Source organism: Nannospalax galili, unplaced genomic scaffold (genome assembly GCF_000622305.1).
Source record: "Nannospalax galili isolate Female #2095 unplaced genomic scaffold, S.galili_v1.0 scaffold280, whole genome shotgun sequence".
NCBI lineage: Eukaryota > Metazoa > Chordata > Mammalia > Rodentia > Spalacidae > Nannospalax > Nannospalax galili.
The window spans coordinates 1284443-1308737 of NW_008347808.1; the positions used below are offsets into that span (position 1 = coordinate 1284443).

The window sequence follows — 24295 nt, forward strand, 5'->3', positions numbered from 1 at the left end:
TCCAATCCCAGCACCCACATGGCAGCTAACAACCATCCGTAACTCCAGTCCCAGGGGATCTGACAGCCTCTTCTGACCTCCGCGAGCATTGCATGACATGGGTGCACTTGCCTACCAGCAGGCAATACACACATACACATAAAATAAAAATAATAAAATTTAAGAAAAAAAGCAAAAAGTTTGATATCTAAATATTCATTTTAGAAAACAGAAAACCTTGCACGTTCTTCAGTACTTCCTTTACTAAACAGATCACTTAAGAGTCTAGGCAGTATGTTGGTAAATAGTTATGCAAATATGGATGCTGCTACAGGAAAAATTGTAATGAAAACTATTCCAGGTTTATGAGAAATGTAATGTTTCTGAAACAATCATCTATCAAATAATGACATATGTATCAGTGTGCACTAGCACACCCAGAGCTGGATGTGGAAATAGGAGTCATAGCTGAGAAAAGGGTGGTTGTGAGCTTCTCATCTGAATCTCTAATAAGTAATTTGATCTTGCATTTCCTTACGCTTTGTGGAAGAATTTGACTAGAGTTTGATTCTAGGAGTTCTTGTCCAAGGTTTTAGGTGGGGTTCAACATTTTGGTTAAAGCGTCCTTTGATGGTCTATACAAATGACCACTGTACATAAAATACTTTTTGTTGAAATTTCAATTTTTAGCAATTAAAATTGTATGAATAATAAAACTAGAATCAAGTAAAAAAAAAAAAAGCATGCTATAACTGTACCTGCAAAACACTGGAGTAATCCTAACCACATTGTTTTCATTATTAACACAAACCCCTGCTTTTCAAAACCATACCTGTTTCAATAAACCATGGAAGAACATGGTTTCTGTACCACAAGCAAAAGTTAGGACATAAATTTGCTAATTCTTTAGAAAAATGCCCTGACATAAATTTCTGCTCTAGTTACAAATAAGGCATATGGTATTATTGGTTTAAAATTAAGAACCAACTTTTTAGTATATTCAAACTTACACCTATATTTCTTATCTTGCATCATCTGAATTTCATCCTAGTTGTCTGTTTTCAACCAGGAAGATAATGTTGTTGAAGCTCACAATGCATTCTGATAGAAAGGCAAATTCAATGTACTCTTCAAAACATATTACTAGCAGGGTTAAGAACGAGCAAAGGGAATCTACTGGAATCCACACTGGTATCCATACATAACTGGGGCGCAAATTTTTCAATAGTAGTTGCAGCATCTTCTTGTGGAGGACTGTTGAGGGCTATATAATTATGGTCACTTAAAGCTGCTAAAACATTTGATGGCTTCTTCAGCTCATCCAAAGGCAGATCATAAGAATCTTGAAATTTTTTTTCCAAATCACATCTTGGCGTCTCATCTAATATGGAAAGCACGGCTTTTTCCATGTATTGTGCCACATATTTGTCTGCAGAGAGAGTGTTTTGTTACATGTGATGAGAGAGGAAAATGTTTAAACAAACTATAATTCACAAGTCTTATACTGTTAAATGCTTCACAGAAGAAAATAAGAGTTATCCTTCCATTCTTCCAAGTTAGACTCCTCAAATTGACTGTCCTAACCATGAATAATGTACTATTAGTCTTAGAATCTACTACCTGCTTTTCCTAATGTATATACTCGTTCAATCTTTTTGATACCTCCATAGGAGAAAAATGTCATTTTATTATATGCAAATATGTTTTGGAGTTAAGACGGCACTAACAAATAGCACATCAATTTGGTAGAGTATATTTCCCACAAAATAGAAGCGAACTGTGTGGAATAAGCTTAGTAAACCACAAAGAACCCATTTTCTGAGGAAAAAAATCTTTCGATGTCATGTGGAAATCACAAACTTAATATGTATATTCTTTTAATGTTCTTGCAATGACATTTCTTAAAATCAGATATATACAATATCTGATTTTACAAAATCAGATACATACAATATCTGATACATACAATGTTTTATTTCTTAAGTGTATATAGTCATTATCAGGGTCCTTTCCATATATATTACGGTATTTAAAATAACTTATGAAATAAGAACAGTGATTTATACAAGCATAAACTGGGGCTCCCAAAAAACAAATGACTTGCCAAAGGTCATCTGGATAATGAATTATGGGGCAGGAACTAAGACATACACATTTTGATCTCTCGACAAATATTCTTTTGTACCTTTTTTCCCACTGGCTTCAAGACGACTTTGCTTGCCTTCATTTTTCATCAGACTTAGACTCTAGGTAAAAAAAAAAAAAAAGAAAATACCAGAATCCTGATTTAACGCTTCATTCTTAATGAAGTTAAGAATTCTTAATTAAGAAAGAAACCTTAATTAAGAAAGAAACCTTTCCCCTGGGTCTGGGAAGCCACAGTATGTTTTGCAAGTGTGAGGTCCAAGTTTTTGTTCATTGCACCCCAAAAAGCTTATTTCTTGAGAGATTAACACAGTAGAGGGAAGAATCTTTTCATGCATTTTGTTTTCTCAAGGTGTAGTTTTCTTTACTAACTGCTCTTTAGACAAGAAAAAAAGAAAAAAAATCAATTTCAACTTACAGTGCAAAACAGTCAACTTTACATCTCAATATTTATTTGTCAAGACAGAAACAAACACTGCTATATTTGAACTTGAGTGATAAGACTCATGAAAAATGCCTAATTCATCTAGCAAAAACGTCTTTCATGGTATCCCTGTCTCAACAATATAGCTTATTTGGGTCAGTGATAAAAAATGACAGTTCCAGGGCTGGGGAGATGGGCTAGTGGTTAAGAGTGCTGGCTTCTCTTACAGAGGAGCCAGGTTCGATTTCTAGCACCCACACTGCAGATAACAACAGTCCTTAACTTCAGTTTCAGGGGAAGCTGATGTCCTCTTCTGACCTCTGCAGGCATTGCTTGACAGTGTGCACTTACATGCATGCAGGCAATACACACATACCCATAAATTAAAAATAATAAGTAAAATATTTACACTATAGAAATCCATCGAATTGAACATATAGTCCCAATTATGATCATATAGATAAGAAAACAGTAAGACTCTTCTTTGTGTAATTTATGAAGAAAGCCATTGCCAAGAAAAGCAACAGTTTATTTAGAAGCATCTGGAAATATTTTTTGAGATAATGTCTCACTACACCGCCTAGGCGGCTGGTCTTGAACTTTTGGACTCAGGAGATTCTCCTGCCTTAGCATCTGAAATAGCTGGGCTATGAGTATGTGTAACACTCTATTAAGCTTGTCAGTTACTTACTATAAGTACTTAATTTTGCAAACGTGTAAATAAATAATTTCACTTGACTAAGTGGTACCTATTGTTTCTTATATATACACCAGAGTATTAAAATCTTGAAAACATACTATGCTGGACCTTTTGTAATAAATAAATATGAAGGTACTTGACAAAAATATGAAATGGTCAAGGGGAGAATTTAGATGGCATATTTTAAACAATCTTCTAACATTTACTTAACTGAAAAGTTTTCCTGCTAATAATCAATAATGGCAATCTTCATCAGTAAACATACAGAGGGATGGTGTATAAAAAGTAATAAAGAGAAATGGATCTTACATTTGTTTCTTCCATGGCATCCATATTGAATAAAGTTTCCATTTTGTTTGTTGTCAAAGAAGGAAGATCACAACTGATTGACTGAAAAGAGAATTATAAACAAGGCTCTCTAAATGCAATAACATATTATAAATAGATTCTAAACACCAAGTTCTAATGGAGGAAAAGGTTTCTGTACAGCACTGAAAGATACTGTGACAAGAAGAGAAACTTTGAATATATAAGTCACTATTATCAAAATATTACAATTTCATACCATGGAGTACTTTAATGTTGAATATTTCAAATTATTAGAGAAAAAAATCACCACACAAGGACAGAAACACTGTGATACTACAATGAAAAATAGAGGCATAAGAACTTCAGAAAACCAGGGAAAGCATGGAATACACCAAATCACTGGAAAAGCCAAGGAAGGTGAGAACTCAAGTATTCTTAAACCCCAGACTTGATGCTATCAGTGCTAATTGTCATACGCCATTCTCCTTTTGGAGTAACTAAAATATATGCAGGAAAGTCCCAAAAAATGAACTGACAACTTACCTCACTGGCATGATCCAAGTCATAATCTACTTCCTTCTTAGACAGTAGTGACCAGTCTACCATATTTTCATCAGTATAATGAATATGCATTTTATCCCTTCATTAGCAAAAGAGAAATAGGTAGTGAAGAAGGATGTAAAACATAGTCATCTGAATTCCAAGGGACATTTTTTGGGAAAAAATCACATAGACATAATAAATTGAGCAGTTATGGCAGGTTCTTAGTTGAAAAACCATAAAGCAACATGGCACATTCCAGTTATAGACATCTTACTTGCAGAATATAAAGTCTACTGCTATTAAATAGATTTTAGTGCATAATTCACCAGTTCTAACTGAACTAGAGCAGCCTACTTCCAAATACAATTCCCAAGTTTTCAACCCGAAGAAGCCCAGAAAAGGGTGGAGGGAAAAACACTTCAGTCTGATTTTGAATAGAAAGTACTCTTCAACTCTTCTTCAAAGCTGTCAATAGCTACAGGGTATTTTTGTCCTATTGGCAGAAAATAAAGATGATAAACACTGTCTCAGAAGAGTAAGATGCAAGGCACCCCAAAATGTAGCTCGCTAACCCCAAAAGGCCTCTAGGATTATTGTATTTATGAGACTGTATATCCAAATTTAGGCTTTGGAAAGTGCCTGAATTCCTATCAGTGGCCAACACTGAGTCTGAATCTCACAAACAGATGAGAGTCACTGATTGGAGTGAATGGGGCACATGCCTGCTTTTAGTAAGCAAAAAAGTTACATATTTTGACTATTCCTCCCTAATGCATTCTGAAGCACTTGACTTCATTTTATGGTGCCATTCGTTAGGAAAGTCAGGTGATCTGAGAAATATTTTTATTTTTTTACCAGTTATTACTATTAATATTGCTAGTCGGCCTGACTTCAGAGGCCCAAATTCCATTAAATTCTTCTAGGTCAATATAATAGGAAGCCTTTGGCCTTCCTTATAGCTTTCTTAATCTGGTGGAACTTGAACTGAGCTTTGATGGTCAAATCAGGCAAAATTAAAGCAACTAAACATAATCACCCCAATCAACAGAGTTGTCATGATTAGTTAAGATTCTGAGAAGATTTACTGCCCTAAAGGATATTATTTTATTTTTTAGGGTAGTTCCTTTATGTTCAGGTCCAAGGGTCTACACTGAAGTTTGGGATTAGGCTGAGGAAGCTCATGTGATCTCATTTGGGGTGTGTTTGTCAAGAGGCTATTTATGTGATAAGGTCTACCAAGGGCCACATGTGACCTTTGTTTCTCTGAGGTTGGGCAATAAATGAGAGCTAGTAATGAGGAACAATACAAATACAAGACGATAAGCATATAAGGAGACAAATGAAAGGACTGCTGATGACAGTGAAACTAGGAAGACATCCCTCCTCACACACTGCTCAGGGTAGATATGTGCTGAGAATAGTGCCCTTGTGTCTCCAATTTAGTAGTATTTCTGCTGAGGCACACACACCGCCTAATTTCAGGAAATGAAGGCATTTCTCTTTATTTCTCATAGTTCTGTTCCAAGCAGGAGGTTTCATTCTAATTTCAGAGCTAATATTGGACCTAAGATGAACTACTTTACACTACCAATGTTGAGTTCTCATTTTCAGACCGTTGAGGAAGAAGCACTAAATATATTACCAACCAAAGAGTGCATCTGTGGTGTATGAGAAGAAGTGATGACACTTGGAGGAGGTGCCTAAGGGAAATGTTATTTTAAGCACATCTTGCTTTCCTCATCATAATATTATACTTTGGAATGACAGATAATTTTCTAACATCAGAATAATGTATTATCTGAAAATCAATATCCAAATTTCATCAAAACATAAGCCATATATCAGAGCTAAGTATAAATATGGATAATAATTGAGTTTTTACTTTAAAATGCTTGATTGGTTAAGGTCTCAAAGTGAGAGTAGACTCAACTCAATATTCAACTGTACAACTATGACTATAGTGTAGAATGCAATCATGTAGATTTAGGGAGTCACTAACAATATACTTGTAGTTTTTAAAATATTTATTATTTATTATTTTTATTTTATGTGTATGCATGTATTGCCTGAGTGTAGGTAAGTGCACCTGTGTCATGCAATGCCCGCGGAGGACAGAAGAGGCTGTTGGATCCCCCAGAACTGGAGTTATGGACAGTTAGCTGCTATGTGGGTGCTGGGATTCAAACCCAGGTCTTCTGCAAGAACAATGTTCTTAACTGCTGAGCCATCTCTCCAGCCTCTATACTGGTATTTTTAAGTTTCACCCACTGTACTAATATTACTAGATTTCACAGAAAAGGGAAAGAGTAGAAAGAGATGCTCTTCAAGGGGTCTGTAAGTATTATTCCATGCCACCTTTTTCAATTCTACTCAAGGGATAGAATTAAACTTTTTCTTTTTCTACATTCCTAGACTAAGGAAAATAAAACATTTTCCCCTAAAACATGTAAAGTAATACTTAGGTCAGGTAAGAGATGGAAGACATTATATACCTGCTCATTGAAGTGTTATAATTGGTGTCTGATTTATTCTCAGTCAAAACTGAATCACTGTTCTGAGAAGACTCTAAGAATAAAGACATATCCTTAGATTTCTGTTCAAAGAGTTCCTCAATGAATTTGTCCTCTAAAAATGGTGTGTTTAAATCCAAGGGAAAGGTCAGTGAATCTTCATTCATAGGTATATCCTGACTTGGCACTTTAGAGACTTTTCTGAAAAATAATGCAGAATAATGCTAACTAAACATGTTGCTAGAATTAAGATTATATGGGCTATTGCATTTTCATTTGTATTGTAGAAGCAGATTTGTAATATCCAGGTAAAATAATTTAAAAAAAAATTCATTTCCTATGAATTTCACAAAGAAATTATACCTTAAGTTATAATATGCATCCCTTTTCTTTGCAGGCTAATGACCATCTCCTAATGCAAAAATATGTACATTACAACTTAAAAAGTACACGTAATTTTAACCATTTCATAAATACTAAACAGTTAAGAATTTCCTTAGAAGTGAATGCAGTGTCTTATGTGAGCTCCTATAAAATCGTTTTTAAAAAGTCTAAGTAGTATTCTTCTAGCATAAAATTGAATAAACATTCTCATTTACAAAGAGAGAATGAGAACATACTATGGAATGGTTAGGGTCAAAGAAGACTAAACTTTTTTCAACATATGGAAACTAATACAGAGTTCCATCACTGGTCACAAACAGAGAATGTGTCTGAGAGATGTCCAGCCTTAAATGACACATCTACAATGGAACATCACCTAAGGATCACAGAACACAGTGGAACAGGATGTAGTGAGACTGCTAATGCATCTCTCATCTCTCACCAGGGTATCTTCCTAATACAACAGAATGTGATGTATGCAGTCACAACTGACCAAAGTGTGGAGAATAAGAGACTTCAGAGTGCATGTAGCTGGATAGGACTCACCTCACTCACCCAGGATTTAGGGACCATTGTGGAAGAGGGGGTGGAACAATTGTTAGGAATTGGGGTTGGTGCACGATCATAGAGAAACAGAGTCTTCCAGGCCTCTGAGACCTTGCTCATATGAATTTACAACAATGATGACAGCATGCACAAACCCATGTAACCCCAATCAAACAGATAAAATAATTTATACTGTGCCAATAAGTGCTTTGTTCATTTCATTTATATAAGATACAGTGCCCAAATATTCTGACAGACCAATTGACTCATCACTTTCTATTCTATTGACACGAAATGTCCAGAACAGTGAAATTTAAATTTACAGAGGCAGAAAATGGGTCATGTAAATGGGCATGAAAGATCTTATTGGGGTAATGAAAATGCTCTAATAGAGGATTTTGATGGTGAATTAACAGCTCAGCAAATTCACCATCAATTGTCAAAATACAAAATTAAAACATATAACTTTGATTGTACATATCTTATCTCCATATAAAGTCATATATGCACAATTCTTAGTTATGTATATACATTTGTCTATAAGTATCTGTTCAGAATATATGAATATTAGCATCATTTACAGAGGTATATGTGATTCACACTTCAATGTTATGGTGCCAACAAGATCTATATTCACAGCACATAGGTCAAGTTTTCATTCATAGCAGTGTTACATATAACAAAAAATGAAAATACTATGTTTCAATGAATTAACGACTAAGTAAATAAAATGTAGAATATACATACAATAGAATATTATACAGGAAATCTAAAGGAAAAACAAATAGTTCTTCAATTGTTTCTCATATTCTATAAAAAATTACATAGGTTTGATCAAGTAAAAGGCTCAGAAGCTAAATAGCAGCCTAAAATGTCCAGTGAGTTAGTGTATAGCTATAACAGAGATTAATTTCATCATAGGATTAAATGCTTGTTTCAAATAGAATAATTAAATTGCATAGGCAGCCATATTTTACATATTCTTTCTGAATTGACCATTAGAAAGCTGTCAGATATCTATAACTAGCTGGGCATGGTGGAATGCACCTTTAATCCTAGCACTTCGAGAGGCGGAGGCAGGTGGATCTCTGTGAGTTTGAGGCAAGCCTGGTCTACATAGAGAGTTCTAGGTCAGCCAGGGCTACAGCGTGTGGCCATGTTTCAAAATATCTGTAATGGTATACTTTTCCTGAAATTTGAATTGATAATTTACCTGCTTATGTTCAGTGTGTAGGTATTAACATGATTTATTCCAACATTCCAGATGCCATAAAGTTTGAGACCCATTGACTTCTTTTTTTCTTTATTAATGATTTTTCTCGGTATGTTCTCATTTTGAGATGTGCCTACTATTAGCAATCTTTACTTCTGTTCACTTGTTGGACATGACACTGACTATCCAGATAGAGTCTATGCAGTTGGCTATAGGAGATATATATTTTTTGTAATATCTGTACAAACATTTAAGAATTCTTCTCGTCAGGTGTGGTGGTACACATCTTCAATCCCAGCACTTGGGAGGCAGAGGTGGGTGAATCTCTGTGAGTTCTAAACCAGCCTGGTCTACCTAGTGAGTTCCAGGACAACTGGGGCTACAGGGATATCCTGCCTAAAAAACAAAAATAAAAACAAAAACAAAAAAAGAATTCTTCTACATTCCTTCTCCAAAAATATGTGCTTCCCAATGTCTTCTTAAACACATTTCCTAGGCACCAGTGACTAAATGTCTTATTTATTCATTTTATTCCTATGTCTAGGATACCCTGGCTCGAGGCTGTAATGGCTTTTGCCTCAAATATTTCACCTGGACTGGAGAGATGGCACAGCAATTACAGGCTAAGGCTAACAATGTAAATGTCAAATGTCAAATATTTCACACCTACCAAAATCTTCTACCCCTTGCATTGCCTTTGAATAGTTCCTAAAGTTATTTTATAATATTCTGCCTTATAAATAATCTTTGAGAGAGAAGGCTTTTCTTCACTTAGTCCCCTTGCTAAACAGTCTTTTATAATACTCTTTTTTTTTTCCTGTGCTACACTTGTGATTCCCCATCTGGCCTCCCCTCTGCCCAAATAGGCATCATTGAGCCTTAAATATTTAAATAAAATGTTTAAACACTTAAAAAGTCTTCAATATATAGACAGACGAACTTCTTCAACATACAGATGTCTCTGTTCCATAAAAAACATTCTTTAAAATGCTGTACGCTCAACATAAAAAAAAATCTTATTAAAGATTGGCTAAAGATGTGATATTGTTCAAAAAAAAAGACATAGAAGTGAATGTGTATAAAAACACTCGATTTCATTATCATCTGTAAAATACCAAGTCAAAACCCACAATACAATACTGTTTATTACTAATAATAAACACAGTCAAAGATGAAGCATAATGGGAACTCTTATACACTGTTGGTGGGAATGTGTGTGGTGTATGCATGTGTGCATGGCTGTGTTATGTGAGTTTGCTTGCCTGTGCATATGGATGTGGAGGCCTGAGGTCAACAGCGGTTTCTGAGAGTCTTGTTATTGATTCTGAAGCTCGCCATTTGGGATGGAGTGACTGACCTGTGAGCATGCAAGATTCAGCTGTCTTTACCTCCACTGCTGGGCTAAAGGATACACACCACCAATTTCAGGCATTTGTATGGTGCTGGGGATCCAAACACAAGTCCTCACTCTTGAAGGGAAAGTGCTTTACTCACTGAGCCATCGCCCTAGGCCCTGAAAAAAATGCCTGGAAATGTTGAGCTTTTTTTTTTTTTTAATGAAATGTGCTCCCTACAAATATTAAATGTGTGATATATGCTAATTTATTTTGATGTTGCTGGGCCATTGAACCTGAATATTTACATGTGCTAGTCAATTATTTTACAAATGAGCTTTATCCTCAGCCTTTTGGTTTTTTTTTTTTTTGTTGCTTTCGTAAATGTGAGTTTTTTACTACTGGAATTAAAACTTGCTATTGCTAACGTAGCAAAAGTGCAGAACAAATATGTATGTATATATATGCAATACTTATTTCTCTGTCATATATATGTTATATATAATAATTTATGCTAATTATCAGTTGTGATAATCGCGTTCTGTGGTAATAAAATCCAAGTCAAACTGTTTTATAAGTGTTTTTGTTGGTTATAAAGGGGAGTTAGCATGAAAATGGATGCAAGTCATATTACTGCTACAAAATAAACACAAATGAGTAATATATTGCTATGGAACCAGCAGTATTATTTGTTCACTTACAAGATCTATCACGTGCCTAATACAACTTAAGATCATTTTGTGTTTCATTAGCCCTCAAATCCACTTACTCATCATCTCCACTTGGTTGGTCTACAGATGAAATTACATTGTTGGAGTCATCTTCCAAAACAGGTGAGATATTGTCAAGGAGACTTTTATATTTGTTTTCAATAACCGCATAACCATCTTTTAATATGTGCATCTAAATATATAGAAAGGTTAGAGTAAATCGGACTTGGTTATGTATACACACACACACACACACACACACACACACACACACACACATGGTATTTCTTTGATGCAATTCCTATTGAATTCATTTAATAATTTTATAAGAAATACTAGGATCAGGAACTGGACATTTTATCTACAAACACTCATTTTAACGCAAACACCAACACCATTTTATTTAAGAATCTTACTGCTTCTTCTTTCTTTTCCTCTGGAATATGGAAATACGGGCGCTCATATTCAGAATCTGAAGCTCCAGGTAATAATTGTAATGACCTGCAATAAGATCCACATTTCAGTGTCATAACCTATATTACTGTTGGAATGGTCAGCAAAATTTGTTGTATGAAGCCTATCCTTTACTCATCCTTTGTCAGAATAGTTCCCATTGGAACTGAATGTGTCTCAGCATAAAAGTGAGGAAAGGACCCAGGATATTTTAAATAAGAGGTCACTTAAAATGATTAGTGATCACTTGGAATATTATCCTTATATGTTAGCTACTTCCTAAAAGGTTAGATTTTTGTCAGTATACTTTGTGTAATGTAAAATTAAAGCAAAGAATATAAAGTGCCTTGAAGTTATGCTTGATTCTAGGACTGAGGCAGGAAAAGGACAAAATCAGCCTAGAATGTCTTATGTCAAAAGCCAATACTAACAGTAAAGATTATGTGGCTGTATTTCCTAATGGATCTACTATAGTAAAGTTTAAGATCCTTTAAGAAAATTGTTAATGTATGATTATATTCAGAAATAAACAACTGGATAGTTGGGAAAAAGGAAATTTTCTTGTGTAGAATGCAAACTAAAAAGAAAAGACAACTAAGTAGAAAATCAACATTGAACCCCCATCATAAGATAATAATATTCAATTAGGAATCTTCAGTTAGAGGCTGGAGATATGGCTCCGCAATTAAGAGTACTGGTTTCTCTTGCAGAGGACCTGTGTTTGATTCCCAGCACCCACACAGTGGCTAGCAACAGTTCCTAACAGTTCCAGGGGAAATCCAACACCTTCTGACTTCCGTAGGCACTGCGCGGCACAGGTGCACTTTCATACATGCAGATGACACACTCATACACATAAAAAGAATGTTCAACTGGAAATGCTAACCTCACTGCCAGTCTCCCTGTGAGGTGAAGGTGTGTGCTTAGACTGTCACCCTTGCTGCTCATCATCACTCAGAGCAGAGTTCCCAGAGAATTCTGAAGGAAAGGGTTTTCAGGACAGTTCAGACCAGCTCTTGTATAAAATGGATGCTATGAGTCACACTGTTTCAATGCAGGCCTAACTGTAACGTGACATCTCACAGAAATGCTGCATTTTGGTACCCCATATGAGGAAGAGGCTATCTACTTAGAATTCACAGTTCAGCACCCAGACAAGTCCTGAGGAAAAAGGGAATTGCAAGACATCCCAGTCATATGTCCCAAGCTTATGACAATGAGCACAAGGTTTCCTTGGTATCTCAGGCCAGAGAATTAACTCACAAATTAGCACCAGAGAAGTCCCAAGATAGGACGCCCCCAGACATAGACAAGGTTAAGTCATATGACAAGCCCGAGTCTTTCTTGATAGCTCACACTGGCACACATTAACAATTCTTTCTTTATTTTCTGTTTTTATCTATTTGTTTACCAGGGCAGGACCTCTAGGAACGAATTCTGAACTTCATATTTTCACCTTACTGCTTTCACTGCAGGGATATTGTTGTCTCCTGAACCTTGTGCACATGCATGGCAATTAATGACTTTATTTAAAGGAATTAGAGTTAATGCGTCATTAAAGCAAATTTGTGAACTTTTAAATGTTATTTAGAGATATTGTCTCTGGTATACAAACCATGGGACACTTGATTCAGAATCTTGGGAAAAAATTTGATGACCGGTTAAGCTACTGCTTAGAAATGGTTCAACTGAAGCATTTAACTCTGTGTAATGAAATCAGACTAGCTCTACAGCCTTATCAAGAGACAAAACGGAGAACTTCCAAAGAAAACATCTCTTACTGAATCTCATGCTCCTTCCTCACCTAATTTTCCTGCCTTCCAGCCATCTCCCTTCCCCAGGAAAATTAAAAAAAATGAAGGTGACTAGTGGGAATAAGTAGTGTACCTGCCTCCTGGCAGCTGCAGAGGCTGCACATGTAGGCTCTTAACACCTGCTTTTTTTCTGACCTGCATCTGCAAGCCTACTTTTTTTCCCTGAAGTAAAATATCCTTTCCTAAAAACTCCATTGCTCTCTGCTTGTTTTCTACTTTGTTTCTGCAGTATCATGCTACCTTTGAATTCATGTTCAGGTTACAATGGCAAGTGACAAAGATAGGTTAAAAAGTAAAGGCATCCTGATATCAAATTTTTCCAAGTTATTTTAGGTATTAGTTTTCTGTGTTTTGCATTCTCTAAATTATGGACACTTAATCCAAGATTACATGTTTAAATTATAATGTGGCCTTTGTAACCCAGAGACCCAGACTGATACCGTTCTTTAAAGGGGAATTCACCCCGACTACTATCATGCTTGCCAACAAATTAAGAGATTTAAAGAAAAAGCAAAAGAACATTTAGAGTTCAACCTACAAGGAAGCTGAGACTCTAGTTATCTCACACAATCATTAGAGGTTGGCTGACACCCCTGATACATGTAAAGCTAGTATTTATTCTAGAGAGTGACATAGCCTACACAGACAAGATAAGATTAACCAGGAAATTTTAAAAAAATCATTAAATTCATAGGGAATTATTTAGGAGTCACATTGGTAAGACCAAATAATCCAAATAAGCTCCACCTTCTTTGTGGTTGCTAATAAAGAAGGATGAGATATAGGAAAATATAGGTCTTGTCAGTGAGAATAGTGGCTAAATCTGACAAGGCCACTTTCCTCATGGTTACTCATAAGGAGAGGAAAATAAGGATATTCTGGAGACCAAAACAAGGGAAATTTCAACATGTTCTGTCTCACAGAGGGTTAACAAGACACCCACCTGTACCTGTTTGATTCAAATCAAAAAGAAAAAAAAGGTCTAACGGTTTTCTTCATTCACACCAAGTCTAAAGTTAAACTGAAGGATAAAAAGAGGCCTGTAATGGGAAATATCAATCAGAAAATTGTATTAGCCTACAACTTGATCTCTTTACAGGAGAAAGGATATTTATTATGTTTTCGGATTGTGTGCCTAAATTTATAGATAGAAGGTAACTAATAGTGGGTATAAATATTTGCTCATTCCAAATATAGCTAGGGAAGTATCAGGCTAGACACTGGCAAATTATGGAAAATACTTTTGTTTATTTGATTCTCCTTGATTATGACTTTGAACTGCCATATCACGGTTTTATACACTTTAAAGATACCAGAGAGTGAATCTTCAAAATCAAGTGTTCTTACTTTTGCCAATTCCCATATCCACTGCAAGACCCAGAAGACTGTAAGAGTCATAATGAAAAAAATTATATACATTGTAAGGAAGACAGGTGCTTTGAGTCCAGCCAGTTTTCAATGGCCCAACAACAAGTTTACTGTGTAGTACAAACCATTAGGTTCAGTTTTACAGAGAAACAAGTGCTTTAGTGCATACATTATGTTAGGAAGTTGTCATGTGCTTTTTGAATTCACTAAGAAACTGACTCTGGAGATGGGATTTGGCCCTCCCACCCACTCTCTCTCTCAAATGTTTTTAGTCAGGCTGATCCCCTGACTCTGTATCAAGGAACAGAACAATAAAATAGCTGTTTATTAAGGTGTTACACCCTTGAGAACAGCTGAGGGATGAAATATTTCTAACAGAAGCTACTATTATTTTATGATATAAAGATGTCTATGGTAAAAACACCTAATGAGATGCTCTCTTTTTGCCACTAATAATGTCCTTGGATGGGACTCTTCCACTATATTTTCAGGCCCCCAAGATATAGAAGAAGTGGAATAATCCAAAGTCTTGCCTCATCCTAAAATGACAAAAGATGCAGACCAACTCCCTCCTACACCCTTGGATAATAGAGCATTTGCTTATGACTACTGACAGTAGCCCAAGATTAGATTTATCTATAACCGAAACTACAAAATTAGATGTATTAGGAAAATTACAGTAGGTCCTCACAACTTATGGGAACCCCTTACAGCAAAATATTTTGGATTAGTCTATGAAAGAAATTTTTGCTTGTGCAGATGTTGCTGATTCAGCATATACTTGTCAAATTATTACTACGGCTTATTCTCAGCTATTCCAAGAAATTGCATCTTTAAGTTAATTGGGATAATTTATACATTGTTCATTTTAGTGGAATCCAACATTGGTTTGTCATTAGAAACTTATGAGGCATTATTTTTGTTGCTGCTCAAATGCATGAATCTTCTTGAATTGTTTGTAGACACTTATTAACTGCTTTCTCTGTAAAGTGGTTCCCAAAACAATTCAAAACAAGCACTTTTTTCACTTGTGTATTTAAAACTTTTATCTCTTTTTGCCAACTTTGGGAAGTTCATGTCTGTCATTCCATTCGCCAAATAACACACAAGGACATGCCATAGTTAAAACTAACTCATTCATTTTTTCAGAAATAATGTACAGAACCAAAAAAAGGGGTAAAGAATTACCTGCTCAGGAAGCACTTGGAAAAGCAAATTATACCTTAAATCTTTTCAAAGCAAGCTATACTTTGAATTTTTAAAAATTGTTCATCTCATTTTTCTTCCCTAAATCGTGCTGAAAAAGCATCTTAAGAAACAACATGTTTTACTGTAACCCATGTTTTAAAACATTATTTTTATTTTATTGTGTATGAGTGTTTTGCCTCCATGTATCTATATGCCACCTGTATCATGCAATGCCTGTGGAGGCCAGAAGAGGGCACTGGATCCCTTGGAACTGGAGTTATGGACAGTTAGCCCCAATGTGGAAGCTGAGAACCAAATTGGGTCCTCCGTAAGAGCAGCCATTGCTCTTAACCACTGAGACATCTTTACAGCCCCCATAACTCATTGTTTTATATAAACTCCCTTAAGGGAAACCCAATGACTAGATCCTGCTCCTTTCATTAATTGGACCTAAGGCTGTGCTTTATGTTACAGGCCACCTCTGAATCCCAGCATGACTGGTAAAGTGATACCATGAGCTGACATAAGAAGACAATAGTCTGGCATCAGAAGAGAGACCCTTTCCTGAATTGCAACTGCATGAATACCCGTCATGCTTGTTTGCCTTCTCATCATAGTGCTCTTCTGCCTATGACACGTTTTCTGGGGACTTACCCAAGACAATGCCATGCTGGTTCCTGCTGCTCCTCCAGCTGCACTGCACCCTAATTGCCCACCACCAGTAACCACCCCAATGGAAAGGCTTCTTTTTTGATAAAACAAACAAGAGAGAATAAGAATGACTTTTACATGTTTCTTCTTTTATAAAACAGAAGAGGAACTATGGAAACTACTTTTCTGTATGGACATGATCTGGATAGGTGACTTTTACTGAATATTGCACCTAAAACGTTACTTTATATTAGTTTGTTTATAATGCAGACAAGTTCACTGAGCCTTGAGCTCCTCTTACAACCAAAAAGTAGAGCTCATGAACCTTCTTTGCCCTTGAAGCAGGACAATGCATGAATGTGGATGTGGATGTTTTGCACATCAAGCATGTGCTGCAAACAGCACTTAGCTTATTGAAAGCAATAAGGTAATTATTCCATTTGTGTTGCAAACAATAGATGGTATTAAATTGATCACGAATGTTTCTGGCTCTTTATGTGTGCTATTTGAGGTCAGTAGAGGTCAGAAAGGACACAGCTTTCTGAAATATAAGTGCACACTTTTACCTCCCCATTACTGAAGTGGGATATAATGTTTCAGTAAAAGAAAGAGCGAGGCTTTTGTTTGGGAGCACAGGTCCCAGAAAATTCTGAAGGAATAGGTCCTCAAAACAGTTTGGGTGCCCTCTTGGCTAAATTTGCGCAGAGTGTCAGGCTGTCTGTATTCAGGCACGCTGGAAGGTGGGATTACATAGTAACACACCTTTTTATTCGACCTTTTACGAAAAATCCCACGATGTCCCTTCATTTTCTTTTCCCTTTTTATTCCTCTCCCATTCCCCCCTCTAGGCATGTCCAACTCCTTTATTTCCTACCTAGCAACCTAATACTGATCAATAGTGGTATGTGATTTATTTCTTCTTATTTCCCTTTTCAATACGCTAATACTAACAATAAATTATATTAGTACACACAATACTATCAATGTCCGTTTACTACCTGAAACAACTGGTACTTCAGGAATAAGGAGTGACTGTTTTGTAGTCAACTGCTGTATTTTCATGATGGGTTTACGGTTGGATAGTGACCTTTTTCAGACAGTATTCAACTTTTAGGGAAGGGATACGGATAGAACCTGGTGCCCCGAATACCATTCAAACAGAGAAAAACATCACTTCAACCATACCACAACCGAATGTCTCATGAATACTGCAAACACCTTCACTAAATGGAGAAGGCAGCATGGATTTAAAAACAAAACACCCAAAACCTGCAATCTAAGTCCAGATATGTAAGAATCAATGCAAATATATAAGTAACCTGACAAACTAAGACATGTGTCCTCCAAAAATTACTAGTCCCATTCCAAAATCTAATGACAGAAACTTAGATAAAGCTCTACATAAGTCAAAAGAATGATTATTAAATATGTCCAAAGAATTCAAAGACATGTATAAACAATATATACTGAACTAATGACAAGATTTTTTTTCCTTAGAAGGTATCTCTTTCCCCTGAAGTCACATACTTAATTCATACATGTCGACAATTTGTTCTGAACTGAAAACAAGAATGATGTTACAAAAAGAAGAACTTTTAGATATGAGAAAAAAAGGCCTTTTGATGAATAGTTGGAGTCAACAAACTCACCTGTTACTTTTATTACTTTTTATTTCTGTATCGCCTCCATTCACTGCTTCAAAGACAAACTGGAGAATCTGAAAATATGGAAAACATTTTAATTGTGACCTCACCTTCAATATTGAGGAAAATCAATAATAAAACAAGAAGGCTGTGAGAGGTCCCAGTAAGGACAACTACAACCTAATATAATTTATATAATGTAAATGTAACATAATTCGTTTTGGCTTTCATATAATTTTACATGCTAACTATCTTGTGGCTCAAAGCGCCATATAAAAACAGTAATTTGCAGAAATAAAAAAGAAGAGTCCTTTAAAAGACAACTGATACCTGTGTTAACAGTTGCTGTTGATCCCAGTACTTCTTTTTCAGGTTTGTAATTTCAAGCAAAATGTTTGTGTAGTCCCTGCAACAGAAACAGATTCTCCAAATGAAGCAAGATGTATTTCTTTAAAATTTGAAGACAAAATACCTAAATGCATGTTGAACTGTCTGAATTAATAGCATTCATAGTGTTCTTCAAAAAAAATTATACTGCCTTTATCCTTGTGGAACATTTCTGGCTTATAATTTAAAATTGCAGTCTTTATGAAGTTCATTAGCCCATACAGATTTCACAGCAGTAAGTTTTAGTGGTGCTGAGGATTAAAACTATTCTAATGCATATGCTAGGACAGAATCCCACCTAATCCATACACTAATACTTTTGAAATCACAAACCACACTGATATTTTTTAACTCCTGTGGCAAATAGAGTGACAGATGTCATATTCAAGATCTCTCTCATCCTACCTTAATACATTTTCATACTTGAGACTATGAAAGTCATTGCAAACCAATATAATGCTATTATAAATTCCTTATTAGCAGTCACCGGAGTGGAAAATATTTCACATAAGACTGTGAGAACATATAAATCTCTAGGCTCATAGGTTTACAGCAAACCAATACATCTATACTTCTAATAAATAATATGACAAAAGACACATGGCATCAGATTAAATTTCAAATGTATAATTTCTTTTTATACAAATTCTCATTAAGGTTTGTGTTAAGAAAACTGCTGTAAATAAAGTGGAATGTACTTTTTTACACATCTGCTTACTCAAAGACTAGTATCTAATAGCTCTTAATCATTAGTGAGGCACTGCTTGGAGTGTATAGAGATTGAGCACGTCTAATGATCTTTGCTCAAAGATCATAGTCATGATGCAGTTGGAAACATATGAACATAAGCCTGGAATGGTTAAAAACACCAACAATTCTAGGTTTGGAAAACATCATCTTGGTAACTTGCCCTCTTTAAATTTTTTTCTTTTATTTATTTTTATCTTTATGTGTATGAATTTTTTCCTGCTTATGTGTAAGTGCATCACATCCGTGCAATGCCTACAGATGCCAGAAAGGAGCGCTGGATTTCCTGGAACTGGAGTTATGGACACCATGTAGGTGCTGGGAACCAAGCCTAAGTCCTTTATATGAGCAGCCACTGCTCTTAACCATTGAACCCTCTCTCCAGTCTTAGTTATATGCCTTCTTGAGCTTTTCAGTTTAGATGGAGTATATACATGAAGTATGTAAATAAATTAAACATATAAAGGATCTCGCAACAATTAGGAATGAATTAAGCTTCTACTTTTGAAGCAAAATTTAGAATCTGGCTTAGTAGTATAATAAATCCACACCACCAGCAATCTCAAGACTTCACAAGTCTTACAAATTCAGGAAACAGTGATAGCTCCCACAAACAGACTAATTTTCTCATGTAAAAGTGTATCTCATATACAGAATAGAAAGATTATGTGCATGTGTATGGAGTGTATATGCACATGTGTACATGGGCACGTAAAGGCCAGAAATCAATATTAGGGGTCTCCCTCAGTCTTTTTTCACTGAACTTAGAGCTCACTGATTTGCCTAGATAGGCTGGCCAGCAAGCACCAAGGATCCGCCCTACCTCTTCCTCCCTAACTTTGGCACATGCTTTGATATATGCTGCTCATTTCTAATTTTTCAAGTGGGTTCTGCATTCTTAACAAGCAATTGTTCTTACACACTCTAAACCACCCTAACAAAATTCTTATTGGTCAAGTCAATTAGATGAAGATCATGCTTTCAGTAGGAGGACTGCCCAATTGACTAGATGACCATCTATATGGTACTGACGTTAGGTAGCAGAAACATTAAAAAGAATTTTTATGTTCACATGTTGAAAGTCCTGGTGTAAATGTATAGTGTATATGTGTAGTGTTTAAAAGAGAGCACTTTTGGTCACTTTGTGTGTATTAAACTGACATGCTTTTAACTCTGTAAACTTTTGCATAAAATTCAGATGAAGTTCAGACTCAGAGCTATATGCATTTCTAGATACAGAGAGTGCATCTTTAAAGGTACAAAATTCACTTTAAAATCCCAGTTTTTTAAATAAAGTACTCATTTAACAAATTAACAAGAGCTGATACTTAAGTAATCCTTGACTTTGTAAAATCCCAGTTTTTTAGGTAGTCAAAGTCTGAAAAAAATCAACAGAAAAGCCAAAGCCATATCTTGAGAAAACATAAAATCTTATTTTTGCGGTTGGAGACATGGCTCAGTAGTTAAGAGCACTGACTGCTCTTGCAGAGGACCTGGGTTCAGTTCCCAACACCCACATGGTGGTGAACAACCATCTGTAACTCCAGTTCCAGGAGATCTGATGCACTCTTCTGATCTCCCCAGGCATTGCAAGACATGGGTGCACTTATACACGTGCAGGCAATACACTCATAAACATAAAATAAAAATAAAAAATAAAATATATTAAAAAAATCTTATCCTCTAATCCAGTTCTCTATTCTGTTTTTTAAGTGTTCTTACGATGAGAACAATAAAGAAAGCCTTGTTGCTTTAGATATAGTGAATTAGGTTCTTGTTTTACATCAGTGCATTAATTTGGCTTCATAAAATCCTCGAGATAAATTAACATCTTGAATTTCTGCATGTAGGATCTCTTGTTAATTAGTGCAAACACTAATTTCTCTGCATCACTGAAAACAGTTGATGATGACCAAAGTGAAAAGACAAGAAAAAGTCTCTGGAATAAAAGTGTTTCCAACAGCAACATGAGGTCATTCAGGTTTTGTTTACTATTGCTAAGTAGTGTTTGGTCATGTTTACCTATAAAACCAGCCAGAACTCACTGGACCAATATCAACCATATGGTACATACATGCACCATGGTTAACATTCAACAACAGACTGGCCTCTAAAATTAACATGAAAGGTTGGCTCATGGTCAATTTCAATGAAAATCTTGGCTTACTTTCAATGTTGATGAAAAAGCAAGAAAAATACCCCTATTTTCTCCACCCTTCTCTTTCTATTGCCATACATGAAAAGCTTAATTACAAAAGTTAGAGTGAATCATGAAATTAAAGGTACGCTTGCCCTTCACTAAAGGATTTTCTGAGAAAATCAAGTTTAAATTGAATACTGATGAATATCTGTTGGGACACATCCACTTGTATCTTGTCTAAGGTCAATGATAGATTAGAACTTTTCTCCTAGTCATTACAGTAGAACTTCTCAACTATTATTTAAAATTTGTCTTTCAATAGTACTGCCTGGGTAAGGTCCTTAATGCTTAAGAGACAGTGTATGCTGTGCTATATACTCTATGACTCCTTATAAAACATTGAAAAATATTTTAAAGTATCTAAAGTTATAAAAAGAAAATGCCAAAGGAAGAATTGGCAAATAAGTTAGGAATGTTCTTAGAATACTTAAATACAGAACACATATGTTTAACATCTCTTTCTTTTTTTCCCTAGGGTGAAATGGAAACTGCAATCTATTTTAGTACTCATATCTATATTGCTATCTTATATGCTGGCAATTTTACTTCTGATTTATTCGATGATCTGCTATATACATTTATATGATCTGAGCTATTGGATCATTAATAGCAACCCAAGCACTAAAGCACTTAATTCAGTGCTATGTTTTTACTTAAAAGAAATTGAACTAAGGTAATATAGCAAACAAGAGTGTAGTCTCATAACTCAGATGTAATCAGTCTTAAATTGTTGGAAACTGGCATTAGGGAACTGGATTAACACTCACCGTTTCATTTTTTCAAATTTAGCATCTGTGTTAGTCTGCTTGTTTCTCAAATCTTGCATTTCAGTCATAATTTTCTGAAACTCTTGAGAATAGTTTCTGACCTTTTCATTTGTCCTTGTCGATACCTAAAATAGAAACAGTGTACAGTTGGCTGGTTAAAAGTTTCACATACTAACAACTCTTTACTATGGGCACTAAGGGAGAAAAAAGAAGGATGATTATTATAAAATAGTACATCAAATTCTATAAATGTACCTCTATTATAATGGTAAACAATATAAGCTTCATTCTACAGCTATTATATACAATGTAATTTTCCTTGTTAACATGAAAGCTCCTGGAAGATTAGCAATACAGTTTCTACCTATCTTTATTCTTAAGAACAATTTCAAGAACAATACCTTACACATAGAAGTTCTGCAATAAACTGAGCATATAGTTTTGAGTAAAATTAATACATTAACTACTACACAATGTACTGGCACAGGCACATAGCTATAATCCCAGCACTTTGGAGGCTGAGAAAATGGGGATCCCAAATTTGAGATTATCTTGGGCTACATAGCCTGTTTCTGTCTCAGGAAAAAGACAGGCAGACAGACACACACATACACACATACACACACACACAAAGCTAACTGGTATAGCAACTTTCTATGCTGAAATAAATCACAGTATCTTACAAGGAAAGTAAGAGATGCTCTATACTAAGAACTGTAACGAGACAAAAATGAATATGACATTCACACGTGATTGTGACATAAAGAAGAAATAGTTCTATATATATATACATCTCATTCTGTTTAGACTTGAACTCTGACTCTTAGCCAAATCTTTCCTGTTTGGAGTGATTATTAGTATAGTTAGGGAGGAAGTTTTAGCTCACGAATAATCTACAAGTGGGGTTAATTCTCAGAAATAAAGCTGACTATAGATTGATTTTAGGCCTGCTGACATTGGAGGACATTAAATTATGTATTTTAAAATATGAAGCATTATGGGAGTGTTCTACAATTTAATGTAGAATAATGTCTGTAACTGTGAAAATTATTTTTTCAGGTGGTTATTGAGACAGCTTTAATGATTTGAATATGTGTTGTTTGAGTAGACTACAAGATGCATTATCCTCATAGTTAAAGTTTTTATTCAAATATTTAATACATATGAGGGAAGTAATAAAAATTTAACAGGCTAAAACTATGAATTATGCTATGTTGACGTTTCATATCATACTAATGTGAACAGGAACCAGGGGCTCTAGGTTCTTCAAGGTGAAATTGAAAATTGTGTATAGAAACTTCTAATTTGTTTTTGGCTGCTGTAAACATGTCTGAACAATGAACTGATCTGTGAAATATCCCTGTGTGATTAATAGAGTGGGAGGAAAGTTTTGATATTTAAACTTTAAAAAGTTGACTAAGAAAAGCAGTATGTAATAAACTGCAAATGAACTGTACAGGTCATATATTTTATCAGGACTCAGAAGAGAGTGCGATTACATTAGCAATGAACCAGCTTTCTCTTTTGAGTGTGTGATGATGAACAAATTGCCTGTCAGCTGCTCTGCTAATAAACTGGGCATCTCCAAAATGAAGGCCTAGAGGCAAGAGCAAGATGGCAAGGGTGACTCAGACTTCTGGAAGACAGGCAACAAACAGGCTAGAAAGAATGCATTCACACTACCTATTTCCATATTCATTCATTCATTCATTCATTCATTCACTCATTCATTCATTCTTCTCTCACTCACTCCCTGTTCTTCCTTCCCTTTCTTTCTCTTTTGAGTGTGTGATGATGAACAAATTGCCTGTCAGCTGCTCTGCTAATAAACTGGGCATCTCCAAAATGAAGGCCTAGAGGCAAGAGCAAGATGGCAAGGGTGACTCAGACTTCTGGAAGACAGGCAACAAACAGGCTAGAAAGAATGCATTCACACTACCTATTTCCATATTCATTCATTCATTCATTCATTCACTCATTCATTCATTCATTCTTCTCTCACTCCCTGTTTCTCCTTCCCTTTTGATTTTCCTTTTCCAAATAAAACAGTCTGGCTCTGTCTGCATACATCATTTGATTGTGTATCTTTACCACTCCTTTTCCAGCTAACCTTCAGCTAGGACTGCCTCACATTTCCCGCCCCCCTTATTTCCTACTTTTTGTTTGTTCTTCTGTGTATGTTTTTTCCCCACTTTTTCTATGTAAACCCAATCTTAATCACTACTCAAACCCTGACTCTTACCCTAACTTTTTTTTACTGTTGCTGGAGATTTTAAAATT

General features: G+C 35.4%; 1 protein-coding gene across 1 annotated transcript in view; it reads right to left on the bottom strand.

Annotated features, from left to right (window-relative positions):
• Window positions 1-1109: 1109 nt before the first annotated feature.
• The window catches only part of LOC103743174 (heat shock factor protein 3-like), a 67745-nt gene continuing 44559 nt past the window's right edge, over window positions 1110-24295 (bottom strand). The window contains exons 4-12 of the mRNA XM_008844399.1: window positions 22016-22140; window positions 18245-18320; window positions 17921-17988; window positions 11217-11298; window positions 10857-10990; window positions 6593-6811; window positions 4101-4197; window positions 2165-2225; window positions 1110-1408 (exon numbers count right to left, since the gene is read on the bottom strand). Of these exons, the coding sequence (XP_008842621.1) occupies window positions 1110-1408; window positions 2165-2225; window positions 4101-4197; window positions 6593-6811; window positions 10857-10990; window positions 11217-11298; window positions 17921-17988; window positions 18245-18320; window positions 22016-22140 (1161 nt within the window). The remainder of the gene's footprint in view (window positions 1409-2164; window positions 2226-4100; window positions 4198-6592; window positions 6812-10856; window positions 10991-11216; window positions 11299-17920; window positions 17989-18244; window positions 18321-22015; window positions 22141-24295) is intronic.